Genomic DNA, 16,302 nt, shown 5'->3' with positions numbered 1-16,302 from the left:
AGCTTTTCAAACTTGCGAAGACTTGTTAATTAATATGTTTTGCCCCAAGAGCAGCATGAGTCATCAACATTTCACAGTATGTTTACAGAAAGGATTTTTGGGGCTGTTTAGTGTTGCAGATTTGCAGTAAGCATTTTTTCTTTTTGAAAGCATCATCTCCTTGGGGTGAGGTTTAGTAATCCAAAAAGCTTACCCTTTTTTTCCCTCACCGGGGTCCTTAAGAATGGTGCTGTAAAATGATGGTGATTATAATTAAGATAATGATGATAATGATGTAAAGGTAATGGAAGTTGCACTAGAAGCAGCAAGCACAGCTGCAGAACTAGCAGCAGCAGTGATACACTCCAGCTTATCAAAACTCATTTTATTTAGGGTGGAAAGAAAAAAGTCTGTAAGCAAATGAAGAATATTTCTGCTTTTTAATAATACAAATCATCTGCAGGAACTTTATAAAAATTAGCATTTATATCCTAAAACAAGAAAGAATAAAGCACAAGAGTCAAGAAAAACAAACATTAATTTTGCAAAATACTTGAAGCAATTTGTTTTGTATTGTTAACAGGTCAAAATTTTGCAGTAGCAGACTTAAAGCAACACTAATCAGTGTTTTTTGGTATAAATGGATCAAAATATTGTAATATGAACAGGGTAGGTGTCGTGACAAACAGTATTCCTCAACTCTGCAGTTGCTCTCTGTTATGCGTGGCATTTCAGCGACTCTCGTCTCATTGTTTTTGTCTATTCTTAACTCTCATCAATTCATCTCCAGCAGCAGCTATTATCAGTGGAAAAAAGCTCTAATTAACCCACTGTGCACTCCCTGCCCAGCACCAAACAGCAGACAAAGTTAGCAACTAGTTTACGAACAACAACTTCACCATATCAACTTTATAAAGTGACAATATGTCAGTGTTTTTTTTTACGTCTTCTTCCGTTGCCAAGAAATGTGCCGCTTTATCGACCTTAAATCCCGTTTGATTTCCATGTAATTATAATGATTGATTTAGCAGCAGCAGTGGCAGCAGGAGGAGTTTTAGCAGCATTAGCAAGTAGTTGTAGTAACATTCGTAGCATTAAGAGTAGCATAAGCAGCAGCTGTAGCCGTGGCATCATTAGTAATGACAGCAGTAGCAGTGGCTGGTGCTTCAGCAGTGAGAGCAGCAGCAACAGTAGTGGTGCAGTAGCAGGGGCTGTGCTGTCGCAGTAGTAGCATTAGGAGTAGTTACGGTAAATAAAAGGGCTGTAGGTCTCTGCTGAGACATTACATGGCAGCAGTGTGGGTTTTAAGCTCCATCTAAACAAGGTTGTTAAGTTCAGTGTCATCATTTACCGTTGGTATTGACATCTAATAAATAAAACTGTATATGTGCTGTTTAGCAAATCTAAATGTGATAGCACTTAGTCGGGCAGCCAGACACTTCAAATGAGTCACTCAAAGAGCCAGAGATAATTGGTGTGCATAAGACTGGTGTCAGAGGGTTATAGGTACACCCCTCTCCCTCTGAGAGGCTTTTTCAACAGCTCTGTCATCAGGGAGAGTAAGTGCCTGCTTGTTCCACTGGAAATGTTGGAATTAATTGAACTGAATTGTTATTCATAATCTACATGTTGCAGTTTTCCACTGGCTAGGGGGTAACGCTATCTTCCGCTGTTTGCACTGTAATTGAAATTTCGATCATGAGGTGTAAACATTTAGGAGCACGCCATGAATATTCATGAGCTGGGTGAGTGTCTCTGAGTGAGTGTTGGCGGAGGAGTCAGTGCGGCTGATTTGTGGCTGGCTCGTACGTGTGTTTGGGGGTGTGTGTGTGTGTGTGTGTGGGTTTGCCCTTCGCTTATTGACATGTTCTTGTCTAAACAGCTCCATCCCAGGTCAGCGAGGTCATCAAGGAGAAAGTGCAACAGCGCAGCATCCAGCTCTCCTGGCAGGAGCCGCAGCAGCCCAACGGCGTCATCACGGAATATGAAATCAAATACTACGAAAAAGTGAGTTTGTTTGTGTCTTCCTGAAACCTTTTCCCTTTCTCTCAGTTCGCATTCACTTTTTGCCGACTCCTCATTTTGTATTCTATCTGCATGCTGCTGTGAGTGGAATTCACAAGATTCTGCAAGTACCTTCTTTGTCTCATAATTGCAATAATGAATGAGATGCTCATAAGATTTTAATCAGGCTATAGTCCTTCACAGCCACCCCCACGCACATGTTAGCACGCACACACAATCCGTGACTGCTGCACTGCCAGAATTAGCAATCTGTTACTGTTATCTCCTCTCCCCTCCCACATAGATTATACTGCTGCTTCCCCACCCTCTCTGCTTCCCCACCCTCTCCACTCCCCCCCCCACTCCGTGTTTCAAGTCTGAACACATCAGCTCTTTACAGCAAAGGTTTAATGGAGCGAATTTAACCCTGCAAATCAAAGGCAGGGTAGCAGAGCTCCGGTGCCAGTCCTGCTTGGCCACAGCCTCTCGCACACACACTGACAAATCAGTCTCCTATGTCACGTACTGTGGCTTTGGTCTGCCCAGCTGTAAAAGTGGAAAATTGGAAACAACGACTACACCCCTAACAGACCCTGGCATTCCATTTGGGCTTTTGCCGAGCAAAACATTTACAGTTCAACAACAGAGTACACAATGCGTGCACACTGTGCATCCAAATGGATTCTTTGATGGAGAAGATATATTTTTATACGTGTTTATGTTCTCTATGTGGAAGGACATCTCATTTATTATTTATTATTGCAGTAAAAAATGTGAGGTTTTTCTGTAACCTACAATAAATATAAAGCATAATTACCAATTTTATGAATCTCAAATATCATCAAAGAAAAGCTGGTACTAAACTCGGCTGGGCTGAGCAATATGGCCTATAAATAATAATAATAAATAAATAATATCGCAATATTTTTAGGCTATATCACGATACACGATGTATCTCGATATTCTATCAAAATTCCCTGAGAAAGACATTTAACCAATTTGTCCGCTTCCATCTTCAGTTACCGTTTCTGATCACGTATAAACTCGCTTTGGTGCTTCACTTCTTCTTCGTTCTATCCAGTTCCCTCCGCCGCAGATACAAAAACACACACACACACACACACACACACCTCACCTCCTCTATGTCACACACGTGGCACGAGATAGTCATTTACTACATCCCGCGACCAACAAGCAGTGATATATCCAGTATAGTCATTACATCACCCACCCATAGGTGGACTTTGCTATGGTTCAATAGTTTGTATGGTACTTTTCAGCATAATGCACATTTCCACAGCAGTTATCAGTTCATCAGTGGACTTTATGTTTTTAACATAAATACTGGTTTTCTTTAGCTTATCATTCTCAACTGATTCAACTTTGCTGTTTTTTTGTTTTTTTTTTAATCACTATATCAATAAACCCTGCTTCCTCATGACATTTCACATAAGTCTACCCAGAAAAGGTGACCTTATGCCCTTTAAAAGCCAACGGATGGTTTTTAATATTAAACATCTGTGCAGGAACCCTTGTGTTTCATTGATGTTAAAAAAAACAGCAAAGTAGAAGCAAGTGTAATTAAATTGTGACTGAAAACAGCATTTCTTAGAAAGCAGAAACTGAGAGTGGCAGAGTAGTGAGTATGATATGCCTCTCCCTGTTGTACAGAGGGAGGTGGTGCTGTAGAAATATACGTTATGCCTAATTTACTTAGACAACAAGTAAACACAGGGGAAATGTTGAGGGTGTATCAACAGCAAATTAAACCAGGAGCAGATCAGAAAAATGCAGATGCATCTTACTAAAGTTTGAAAATTTATACTAAAAAGAGGGAACATGGAGGAAAGCCTCTCTCTTGTAAATGAAGGCCTGGTTGTCTCTGCAGCTCTGATAAATGAAATGTTAATAAGGTTTACACTATTTTAGAATGTATGATGTATTGACTGAATATAACAATGGCTACTAAATTTGAATATTTTCATCTTAAATCACCACTCTGTGTATCCAGTTGGATGAAACTCGGTTTAATCACACTCATTTCATTTTCAAAGTGCAGGTAATTACATCCTCTGAAGTATATCTGTATTTTTGAAGCAAAGACGTTAAGATAACAACACTTCAATAAGACTCAATTATTAGCCGGGCTTTTACACAGCAGTTAGATGTTCTTTTTTTTTTCTTTCCCCCCTATAACTGTTTTTTGGAATAAAAGATGATTTTTCTTTTTTTCTCCTCTGCACAGGATCAGAAGGACAAGATCTACTCCACAGTCAGGTCCAAGTCCACATCAGCTACCGTCAACAACCTGAAGCCCAGCACGGCCTACGTGTTCCAGATCAGGGCCTTCACAGAGGCAGGGTATGGGACCTATGGCCCCAGACTGGAGATAACTACCAAGGAGGAGGCCACAGGTAGGGTGGTTGTGGGGGGGTGGGGGTGGGGGTGGGAGGGGGTACACATCCTTTTCCACTGCTACTGCTGCAGTTGTGCATTATATGCTTCCTGTATAGCAGGGATGTAAACAAATGTGTATAAATTATTCAGATATGAACAGAAAATGGGCTCTGAGCATATAAACAGCATCCACATATCACCCAAAGCAATTCTGTTTTGTGTTTTTCCCACAGTTCAAACCTCCCCTTCTGTTTCCATTCACCTCATTTCCACATGGACCGTGAAGACATTTAGATTCAGTCAATATTTTTTTATATATTTTATGGTTAACTAAACGTATGCATACACATATGAGTATAAATTGCAGTGGAAAACAACTGAACACAGAGAAGGATGCAGTATAGACAATTTTTAATGTACATTGTGTTTCATAGAGAGCTTTGTTGTCCTCAGTGCTGACGAATTGGTCATTTAGAGGAGATATTTGTAAGTTTTGCTATTGCTACATAGCTAACGTTAGCATTAACGGCTGTTTACTTACCAGTCTAAAAGAAACGTTGTAAGTTCAGCATCAAACTTCATTCCTTTATTCACCAAGAGCTGTCTCCAGAGGTGGAAAGCAACAACAATGTTAACTCTTGTCTCTATCACGTCTTTTCTTCTACTGAAGTTAGCACGCTAACCAGCTAGCCCCAGTCCGTCTGGTCACTTTCCGATACCGAGTCACTGCAGCCTCCAGCCTGCCCTGAAGAAGAAGCGCTGCTCACAGGACGTATTATAACTTGTTGTCTTGTAAACACAATGATGGCTGAAGCTCTTGGCAGGCGACAGTCCCCACTGCCTGCTCACGGCTCGAAAGAAACACAAATAGCCCCTTTAAGTAGGTCAGTTTTATGTGGAAAAAATGGTTTTCCTTTTCCATACTCATCAGTCAAAATTATTTTTAAGTCATTCACAGTCCAGCCATCTTTTTTCAATAATTCTGAGTCAGGTGCAATTAGTTCTGTTAACATGTGTGCAAAATAAAAAAGAAGTCATCTTTAAGTGAAATCCACGCTAACTGGCCACGACAGAAATGTAAAAGTGTGAATGAACTTGCTACACTCACTTACTATATGAGTTAACAAAGGTAGTAAAAGTGAAGACTGATGTGTCATCGTGATACAGTCTTACGTTTCCCACCTCTTCAATGGTCATCCCCTCTTTTCCTGCAAGTTTGTCCCTGTCTGATTTAATAGATTTTAGTATGTCCTCAAACGCACCGACGCCTACCCCCCACCCTCCTCAAACAGAAGCAGCCTATGACCACAGCAGTATATCAGCACATCATTTTGTAGTACGGGCTTTCAGCTCCAGATTTATGTACAACCTGTTAATGTTTCCAGCTATTATAGTAATAGCCCTGGGAAATTATTTGCTTTCAAGCAAAGCAAACACAAATTGCTTTGACTTTATGCTGACAAGACATCATGGGAAAAAAAAAAAAAAAAAAATCTCAAAGCATAAGGACAAGCTACTGTAGCGTCATGAGGATAAACTCATTTAAAGCTAATCAGTTACATTAGCTCTACCCTGAGTATCACAGTGTGTTACTGTGGGTTTTGGAGAGGGAGGCTGCTGTGAGCTGTTTGTGCTTTAGATATACTGTATATATAGATACTGTAAACATGGACACATCAGGTTCAGTTACTGCTGTTCCTTCCTTCATTAAAGGTTTTGGAAAAAACATGGGTATGTGCTATGTTCAAGGAACATCCACAATGTGAAAAATACGCCTAACACGGGTCTCGGTGTAAGTCTGTGTGCAGGCACAGTGTTACCAAATCTGGCAACATGTCTGTGTCACGGTCATAGTGACATCTTCACTTTGGTTGTTAAAGATAATGAAGAATTATTATAATCCATCACATAGTCACTATTTCAGTCATTTCTCCTTAGTTTGTAGCTCCACCATCATCCAACCTGCCCAATAAAATACGCCCCCGCCCACCTCCCATCCAACATTTCTGCACAAAAGGACACGTTAATTACTCATACCACACGCAGAGTGTGTCCTGTAACAAGGTTAGAAGTTTGCAATCCAGCGAAAGTGTCCTTGTCCAGCACAGTGAACCACTAGTCTCCTCTGTGACGGCCTCTAGAGAGAAACCTGCCGGTGTGTAATACGACAGTTGAGTCCTTTTAATTCCTCCCGAATTAGACAATTGAGGGAAATATTGAACAGTAACAGCTGATCAAATGTCACCACGTTATTCATCGCCCTACTCCTCAGACAGGCCAGGAAAACAAAACAAAACAAAACAAAAAATAATTCTCTCCTCTTTCCAAGTATTTATACATCTCAGATTCACTTGATTTAAAATGCATGAATTTTCCCCCGACAAACACCCCTCGCGTTGACTTTATACGGGGAGCCATTCTTCGGAGCAATCGGCAGTGTGTCAATGCAAACAGTCTGAGCACTGTGAGAGCTCTGAATGGGAAACAATCCAACCTGAATGTGTCTTTGTTTGAGATGAAGGGCATCGTCGTTGCCGTCTGGGACTATTAAGCCCACTTTCTGAAACAGTAGAGCCGTGTGTATAAGGACGGCTCAAAAATAGAAGCTCCCCTCCTCCACTCTCTGAGGGGAGCAGAGGAGGGGGGGGGTGGGTGGGTTTATCAATCTCCAGGCCGCTCATTGGCTCAATTATGTCCTGCAGATTGTTGCTCTTTGATGTGCTTGAAGTTCTCACTGTGCATTTCTCTCTCTTTCTCTTTGCATGTTTGTCCATGTGTGTGTGTGTGTGTGTGTGCGTCTCATCAGCTGCGATTGTCTCCAGCGAGCAGAACCCCGTCATCATCATAGCGGTGGTGGCCGTGGCGGGGACCATCATCCTGGTGTTCATGGTGTTCGGCTTCATCATCGGGAGAAGGTACGCTCTCGCGGGCCCCATTGACTCTCCGCTCCTGTGAGTCTGCGCTTGTCAATTAGCCTTTCTGTCACTCACAGGCCTCCACGTCTGTGGAGTCGTCACATGCGCACACACACGTGCACCCATCATCTTGTGGCATGCTGTGCTAATGGGTTGTAATGCATCATTTTTTATTTTTTTATTTTTTATCCCTGCAGCCCCAACAAAAAAAAATTTTAAGCCATTTTTTGCAGAGCCATTATGAGACAAGTACTCCAGAGCGAGAACGCTTTGGCTCTGCATTCCTGTGTGTGACTGTGAGATCCTGAGGGCGGGATGAAGTATGGCACTGCGCTTTTTTTTCCACCATCACAAAGCACCCTGCCCATTGTCATTATCACCATTTCCTCACATACTTCAGCTGTGTTTCCATCTGCACGAACAGCATTTCATCAGAGCTTGCTGTTAATGTTGGGTTCATTACAATTAGCTTCTCCTTGCCCGCCTTCTTCTCCGAGTCATAACTTAGTCAGACCAGGATGTACAGAAGTCAGACACATCAGTGTGACTTTAACTCTCCAGTAATAGCAGAATCTGCGGTGGCAATCGAAGACAAAGATCCATAAATCTGAGTAGAAATCATTTATAAAAAGACACTAATTCACTTTATCTTCAGTTTAAATAACAATCCACTTGATTGTTGTTTGGACATCCAGGGTTAGAGGACAAACAGGAGCTAAAGCTAATGCTAACTTTTCCCAAAGACCAATCTATTACCTCTACATTTTGATTTTTAAACTTCTATAAACTATGGTGCAGTTCCACAAAAATGTAATATTTACATTATATAACGTAGAATTATCCAACTTTAAGCATAAGAAAAACAGAGGTCAACTTTATCTCACAGCTTACCCAGACAGAAATGTAATTTATTTTATATATGTCCTTATATCAAGAGTGATGTTGCCATGAATGTCACCTATAAGATGATATATAGTTATTACAAATATACATCCTCTGGATATATGAAGATATAGGTTTTATATGGCACAACACAACCACATATATCAATGATATACAGTATATTTAATTTATATATATAAGTTTAATAAAACAACACACTATATATAATACCATATATACACTATATATTTTTCTGATTAATTTCTCATTAATTTAAACAGTCAACATACATTGACAGGCTTTAGGATGGATATATATTTATGTAACATATGTCTATAACATAAGCATACAGTGCATAAACATATGTATTTGTATGAGCTAGACATACTGTATATGTCAAGAAATGAAATTGCCTATTGTCTAATAGGTATCATATATTATTTTACATATGTTTTTATTTTTTATATATATATATATATATATATATATACACATAGCCTATATATATTAATATATGCACATATATTACCTTTGTGTATGGGAACTCACCAACTCCATGACGACATTACGCTCCTTGCTTGCATCACCCAGGTGAACCAAGTGATGCAAACAGACATACATCCCAAAGCTGCCTGTAAACTCCCATGTCAAGATTTGGTTTTACTGACACTTACACTGAAACGCAGCTCTCCCCTGGTAAATCTAACGCCACTGCAGGTTTGTAAGATAACCAACAGTTTTAATTATTTCAACTTCACCATGTTTTCCTGTCAGTTTTGTACAGAAGTCATCAGGTTTCCACACACTGGCAGCTCTGCATGTAATGGAGTTCTGCACTCTGTGATTGGATGCACCTTGGATGTCTTTAAGTTTGAATGTACACAGGCTTCTATACTTGACTATTTATCAGAGAAGCAGTTATGTTCATATGCAGTTGCTTGTCTTTTGTTGATTCTGTGTCTTCAGCCTGGAACATAGTCTTTGCATAAAATAAATGAGACTTACAGCTCCCATGTTGTGAATTTATACGACAAAGAAAAACAGGAAGTGACAAAATCCATAAAAATTAGCTTTTTGTTTGTTTGTCTTACATTATATCCCAGGAACATGGACACTGCCGTCCGTGCCAGTGTTTCTCAAACTTTTCACACAGTTATTTCACACATACTGTCATTGTGTTACTTGTGGATGGAAATGTAGTGAAAATAAATTATTCCACTTGGGTGGGGACCCCCAGGAGCAACCTCAAGGACCCCTGGGGGTCCCCAGACCTCACTTTGAGAACCACTGCTCTATGCATTCATATTTCAATTTCAAAATAATTGCATAAAACTTTTTGTTACATAAACACAGTAAAATCAATAACACATCGGTCGATGGCATTTCTATCTTATTGTGAATAAAGCAACATATGGAAACAGTAGTCTGACAAAGAGTTTAAAATAACTTAACTAAAGGTTCACTTCCTGGCTTTTACAAATGAGTTCAAAATAGCTAGAGATGCCTGAGTACGATGTGTTTTGATGATGTCATAGGCCTGTACATGAAGGCAGTGAAAAACAGGATGGAGTTGTAAGAGTTAAAAAAAATGCAGAGTGAACAGTGGAGACTTGTTTTCATCTATAGTAAGTGCATATCCATCACTTGTGGCTTGAGCGAACCTTCAACACGTTGATATTTATGATAAGACATGTTGAACAGTCCTCTGCAGTGTGTGTATTATCTGATATGTTGCATGATTGAGACGCTCGAGCTACTTTCCCCAGGCTCGGCTGTTGGGTTCAGTGCTCCCGGTTTTGTTGGGAGATTTGTCAGACGCAGCGTCAGTCACCACATTAAAATTCTTATAACTGAGGGCGTTTATTTCTCCCGCACAATCAGCTGATTCTGCCACTCTCTTCTTCTCTCCCCCCTCGTGCAGACACTGCGGGTACAGCAAAGCGGATCAGGAGGGAGATGAGGAACTCTACTTCCAGTGTGAGTGCCTTCGTTCATCAGCCCAAACACACACTTTTATATGTGTATACACAAAGACAGACATTTGAAGTGCTTGCAATAATGAACAGGAAGGGTGCCCTAAAACCTATTAGCACCCACGAGCCATGATTGTTTTATCCCAGTTCATTTGAGTCGAAGCTGGGAACAATCAGGCTAACATCTGGTGCTGATCGGCTGCGCTCAGGCTGCCGAGATGAAGAAGTCAGGAAACTACAAAGGCATGAATGTGACAGCTGTCAGGGAGGGAGTAAAGGCCTGACCCACGAGGGAGGAGGGTCCTTTAAAAATGTAAAAGCCATAACATAGATGGTTTTAACAAGTGACAGAGTTCCTGGTGTACACACAGTTTGCTCTGTCGTAGGTGCTGCTTCTATGTGTCTTCTATCAGTGTGAGGGTTTTTATTTTATTTATTTTTTTAACACTGAGACACCATTCCTAATGATGCCCCCGGAGATACAGCTGCAGCCAGCTTCCCCAAGTGGAGCCGTAATGATCCTCGCTGTAGGCAAACTGCTGATTTGGAAACAAAAGGGTCAGGGGTGTCACAAAGTGTGCAGCTAGAGCAGAGGCAGCGCTGGTGAGCCCAGGTTTGGCTCCCGCTAAGTATCTGCCAGATCCACCTCAGCGGCTCGCAGGTCACACCTGCTAAAGAAAGAAAGAAAGAAAGAAAAAAAAAACACAAACAAGGCTTGTGTCGAGCTTAATGGAGGGATCTGCCATGCAATATCAAATGACGAGAGGCTGCCAGGGCGACAGAAGGCAGATAGTGTCCAAATTCAACATATAGGCCCAATTTGTCTGCCATGTAGTGGCGAGGAAGTCGCGATAAGACATCTCCTATCAGATCCGCTGACATCTCGAATGGACAAAGCAATTATGGGAGCAAGTGGAGGGAAATCTCAGCTGCCCCCCCCCCCTCGCTGGAGCACAATGCATTTGTTGTATTTACACTGCTGGATTGGCCACTGTGCCGTCTCTCCAGCTGCTGAGCTCGCTGCTCAGTCGTGCTGTTTTGTCCAGTGTTTATTCAGAGTATTAAGGCTGTACTATCTCATTAAATTTTAAAGTTGACAGGTTATATTGTTATCAGTGGAATTTAAAATGCATAGTGTAACAGGCCCCTTGAGTGGTCTGTTCACTTAATAGTGCATAATACTGTAATTTGCTGTTAATTTGGAGCACTCTGTAAAAATGGTAACCCCCCCTACCCCGTCTGTGGCCTTTCTCTAACCTTGTTGGTTTTTCATTATTTTCTACAAACGGCTTCCACTCTCACTTCATGGATATTCATGAAACGGTCACTTATCAGTGTTATTTGAAATTGCAAGGATTTCATTTTTAAGAAAACACTAAATGTCTCGCCCAAGGTTCAGATTAACAAAAGAATTAAAAAACCTGGTTCCACACCTCCCTACAAAATCTGCTTCGGTTTCATTTATAGAGACTTACTTTGTATTTCCAAGTTTTTTTTTTGCAGCCCCAGTACAACAACTTCCACCAATCAGATATAAAGGCTGATGTACGGTGGCCCTGAGAGCTCAACACACCGCAGCGTAAAAAAAAAACGCAAATAGACAAAACACAAGCGAATTCAGAAAACATCTTCATCAATTTTACAACACGTGTGCTGCAAACACACACAACACAACTGAATACAGAAAGGCTCTGCAGGTAGCGCAGACGACAACAGAAGTGTTTCCAGGGGACACTAAAAAGTGATGAACCTGGCTGAGACGCACTCGTTCGACGCTTTTTAATTTCAAAAGACACAAAGCGTTGAACAAGTGCGTCCCAGTCAGTGTGTTTGTGTATTTGGTTATGATTTGTCTATTGGCATGGGTTTTTTTTAAAGGTCCCATACAGTCTAAAGGTAGATGTCCGTGTGTTGTTTGATTATAAATCAGGTCTAGGTTCAATATTAATACTGTACCAAGGCTCCAGAGAGACGACTGAGAGAGGAGATGTGAAACTACATTGAGAGGGTTTTGGGTTCTTAAAATATTTCTTCTTGTGGATAAATGAATAAAAGTGTAAAATATAGGAATAAGTAAGCTGCAGTGTGTTGAGCTCTCAGGGCCACCGTACTGATGGCAGCAGAAACAACTTAACACCTGATCGTCGAATCCAAGGATCATAATCGTGACATTAAGACATTATTTTGTAATTTTATTGAAAGTTTAAAAGACATTTTGCATCTTTACCGTTTGGGTTCAAAACTTGTTCAACAGGTTCTTTATTTCCTCCACAAAATAAGTAAATTTTTTACTTGACCGTTACCTGTATGTGAATTCAAGCGGTTTGAAACCCGCTCTGTAATCTCCAGTAGGTCTGAAATTGTCTTTTTTTTTTTTTTTTTTTTTTAAAGAGAATTCAAACCACAAAAATATTGTTTTCAAACTAAAAACATTTTAAGGTTGTAAAGTGGAACTTGAACATGAAGTATTTAGAAGTGCTGCTTGCAAAATTCAAATTATTACAGAGCTTCTTTCAGTCCTTCCATAAAAAATGTTTAATCACTGCTGCTTGCGCAGCTTATTGCTGTGAGCAGACTAATGTTTTTTTATCAGCTTGAGACACTCTAGAGATTTAAGAGAGTAAATCAAATTGAAAGTGTAAAAAGGGAAAATTTTGGAGTGATATCATGCGGTGTGAGCTAACGTGAGCTGGTTGTGGCAGATTCCTTTTCTCCAGCGAGCCAGTCTCAGCTGCAGCGAGGTGAAAGGTAACTGGCAGCCTCATAAAAGCCACCGCGTATGGGTTACTCAAATCTTTGCTTCCCCTTTTTTGTCATGAATTTCCCCCCTCAGTGTGTGAAAACCCGTCCTGACACTTGCCCGCTTTTACTGTTCTAGCAATTCCCCCTGAATCACTGGTCTTGGTAATCGTTTGCCTGTCAAGCGCCCGCTGGCGCGCTGTGTGCATATTTAATCGTAACAGTAATCCTCTTACCTTTCTACAGTCAAATTTCCAGGCACCAAAACCTACATCGACCCTGAAACGTACGAGGACCCGAACAGGGCTGTCCATCAATTTGCCAAGGAGTTGGATGCCTCCTGCATTAAAATCGAGCGGGTTATTGGAGCAGGTGAGCCCATCCCCGTGTCTCTCAGCTCTTGCTGTTTAGTCTCTCCGCGCTCTCATATATCACGCTGACAGCCAAATATTTACACCTTGAGTAGGGACACAGCTTTATGCATTGTATATTGATAGCGCAATTGCAAAGAGGGGAAAAAGTTCATTGCAATTAATGTGTGTCTGGTGGAGGCAGTCGCAGCCATTCCCGCAGCTGAAAAAATTGCTGCCACATGGGTTTTACAGAGGCGGTCAATGACAGTATCTATGCATCTCTAGCATGTCTTATTATAGGTCTTGGTTACACTCCCCTGAGTATAACAAGATGTCGCACTCCCAATTTGTATTCCACCACAGCACAGCTGCTTTGTCTCAAAAAGCACTAATAAATTTGTCATGGTGAAGTATCACACCGATCCCCTCACTCACAAATGTTTTCATCGCCGCACAGGAGAGTTCGGGGAGGTGTGCAGCGGCCGGCTGAAGCTGCCCGGGAAGCGGGACGTGTCGGTCGCCATCAAGACCTTAAAGGTGGGCTACACCGAGAAGCAGAGACGGGACTTCCTGTGCGAGGCGAGCATCATGGGACAGTTCGACCACCCCAATGTCGTTCACTTGGAAGGCGTCGTCACGAGAGGTAAACCGTGAAGACAGTTCAAGTCCTGATCACGGAGATATATGTAGCTTTGGGAGGCAAAAGCGCCACAGTTACGAGTGACATTATATCTGATTAAATTAGCCACACTCCCTGTTTAACATTTTCTCATTTCGACACTGTAATAAAAAGAGCAGATGGTAACTTTTAATTAAAAGCCAATGAAACCCGCAGCTAAAAATAACTTGGAAGCAGTTTCGGCTCGGTCGTTTATTGTGAAGCATTTTGTAAGCAAACAAAATTTAGGTATCAATTAATCATCTCCCTTTTTGTTTTTGTTTTTTTTTTTTTGTTCTCCAGGAAAACCAGTCATGATTGTCATCGAGTACATGGAGAACGGCTCATTAGACGCTTTCCTCAGGGTGAGTATCACCTTCGGAGCGCATGAGGTTTAAAGCAGCATTTTTTCTAACTTCTCTAGAAAGTTTTTTTTTTTTTTTTTTCCCCAAATTGGAGGCGGGCGAGCTGCAATATGATCTGTGCGTTGCATAAATATCATAAATCTTGTGCTAGAGCTGCTGCAGCGGCTGCTGTGACCTACATTTCCCTCATGGTCAGCGAGTATGACTGACCCGCCTGCTGCTTCCTCTGTGCAGAAACACGATGGTCAGTTCACAGTCATCCAGTTGGTGGGGATGCTGCGGGGCATAGCGGCGGGAATGAGATATCTGTCTGATATGGGATACGTCCATCGAGATCTGGCTGCGCGAAACATCCTTGTCAACAGCAATCTCGTATGTAAAGTGTCTGACTTCGGCCTGTCAAGGGTGATAGACGATGATCCGGAGGCTGTCTACACAACAACTGTGAGTCAATTAAAGCTCTCTCTCTCTCTCTCTGTCTCTCTCTGTCTCTCTCTGTCTCTCTCTGTCTCTCTCTGTCTCTCTCTCTGTACCCCGAGACCTGTCAAACTTCTCTAATCAAGTCACAGCCGCTGCATGAAAATAGAGCAGGGTGCACGCCCAGGTAGTCTGCACCACATTTCAACACAAGGCGCTGATAAATCTCTGTTTATAATGGGTTTATACGTAACTAATTCTTTACTAATGGTCAGTAATCATTAACTAGTGCTCTATAGATCAGTTACAAGCCATTAGTTAGAACAACTTTTGGGTTGCCAGGTTGTGAAAAATCCCTTTGACTGTTCAACAACTTGTCAGAGGAGATCAGACTCACAGAGTCAGTTTTATCTTATTGTGTGATGTCTTTTTAATTACATTTACACTTTGATTTGTTTTTCGATGTTTGACATTTGACTGGTGGGAAGCGCTTGTATTGAAAAGTGCTATACAGATAAAGTCTTACATTATTTTAATATTGTGTATTATTGAAAAAATTGTATCATATACCAAATATTAAGTCAGTTAATTACAAATGCGATGCTTCGTTCATGGACATTCGTCTTGTATCAAACTCATAATATAAATCAAGCACATCTTACATTATACTAGAAGCAAAGGCTGCAACAACCAATCACAAGAGTTCATCACAAACATCTGATGCAGTTACAATAAAAAAAACTGAAAACAGAGAAGAAGAAACTACATGGCAATGCAAAATAAAAAAATTAAATCATACAAAAAAAACAATTGTCTCAGTTACTGTTGAATATGAAATATGAGTAAATAGTTGAATATTTAATGCAAAATGAAATTTGCTGGTTGTATATTCTTGCATGCGAGAAATATCTGTGTTTTTCACTATTGTTTGAGGATTGATAAAGCAAATGATCAATCGATCAATCAAGAAAATAATAGTCAGGTTAATTGTAGCTATACTGATGTCACACAAAATAACAAGCTTTTATTGCAACTAAAAACTCTCAAGTGAAAAGTATCGCAGGTACAAACTTGTCAGTGCAGCTCTAATGAAGCCAATCAGTCTGCAGATGTTTTGAAGCTGTGAGTTTGAGTGTTGACCCTGTGTGTAATTGTAAAACTCTCTCTAATTGCTGTTTTAGGGGAAGATGCAGGATGTAATGAATGTGATCTTTACTCCAGCCACTGACCTGCGTTTTACTGAACAGGGCGGCAAAATCCCCGTCCGGTGGACCGCGCCAGAAGCCATCCAGTACCGTAAATTCACCTCCGCAAGTGACGTGTGGAGTTACGGTATTGTCATGTGGGAGGTCATGTCCTATGGGGAGCGGCCTTACTGGGACATGTCCAATCAAGATGTGAGTTGCTACCTGATGAGAAGTCATACAATCACTTATACTATAACTCTGGACTACCTTATATCCAAAGAACATAATCTCTCAACCCAGTCTCACTGCAGTTCATGACATGTTGTTTATTGATTGTATTAATAACAACAGGTTGGTGAGCCAATTAGAAGAGAGCAAGCTCTGAGCCTCTCTTCTGATTGGCTGACTGTTTTCTGAGTGATCTAATAAAAAA

The 16,302-nt window shown here is 41.0% G+C and overlaps 1 protein-coding gene across 1 annotated transcript in view; it reads left to right on the top strand.

The window, feature by feature from the left end:
* Positions 1-16,302, top strand: part of epha7 (EPH receptor A7) — a 90,180-nt gene that overhangs the window by 66,641 nt on the left and 7,237 nt on the right. The window contains exons 7-15 of the mRNA XM_022764640.1: positions 1,860-1,986; positions 4,229-4,398; positions 7,182-7,295; positions 10,099-10,154; positions 13,136-13,261; positions 13,700-13,885; positions 14,204-14,265; positions 14,500-14,709; positions 15,930-16,079. Of these exons, the coding sequence (XP_022620361.1) occupies positions 1,860-1,986; positions 4,229-4,398; positions 7,182-7,295; positions 10,099-10,154; positions 13,136-13,261; positions 13,700-13,885; positions 14,204-14,265; positions 14,500-14,709; positions 15,930-16,079 (1,201 nt within the window). The remainder of the gene's footprint in view (positions 1-1,859; positions 1,987-4,228; positions 4,399-7,181; positions 7,296-10,098; positions 10,155-13,135; positions 13,262-13,699; positions 13,886-14,203; positions 14,266-14,499; positions 14,710-15,929; positions 16,080-16,302) is intronic.

The sequence above is a fragment of the Seriola dumerili genome, unplaced genomic scaffold (assembly GCF_002260705.1).
Source record: "Seriola dumerili isolate Sdu_G_001 unplaced genomic scaffold, Sdu_1.0 BDQW01000025.1, whole genome shotgun sequence".
Classification (NCBI taxonomy): Eukaryota; Metazoa; Chordata; class Actinopteri; order Carangiformes; family Carangidae; genus Seriola; species Seriola dumerili.
This window is presented reverse-complemented; position numbering and strand designations above follow the sequence as displayed.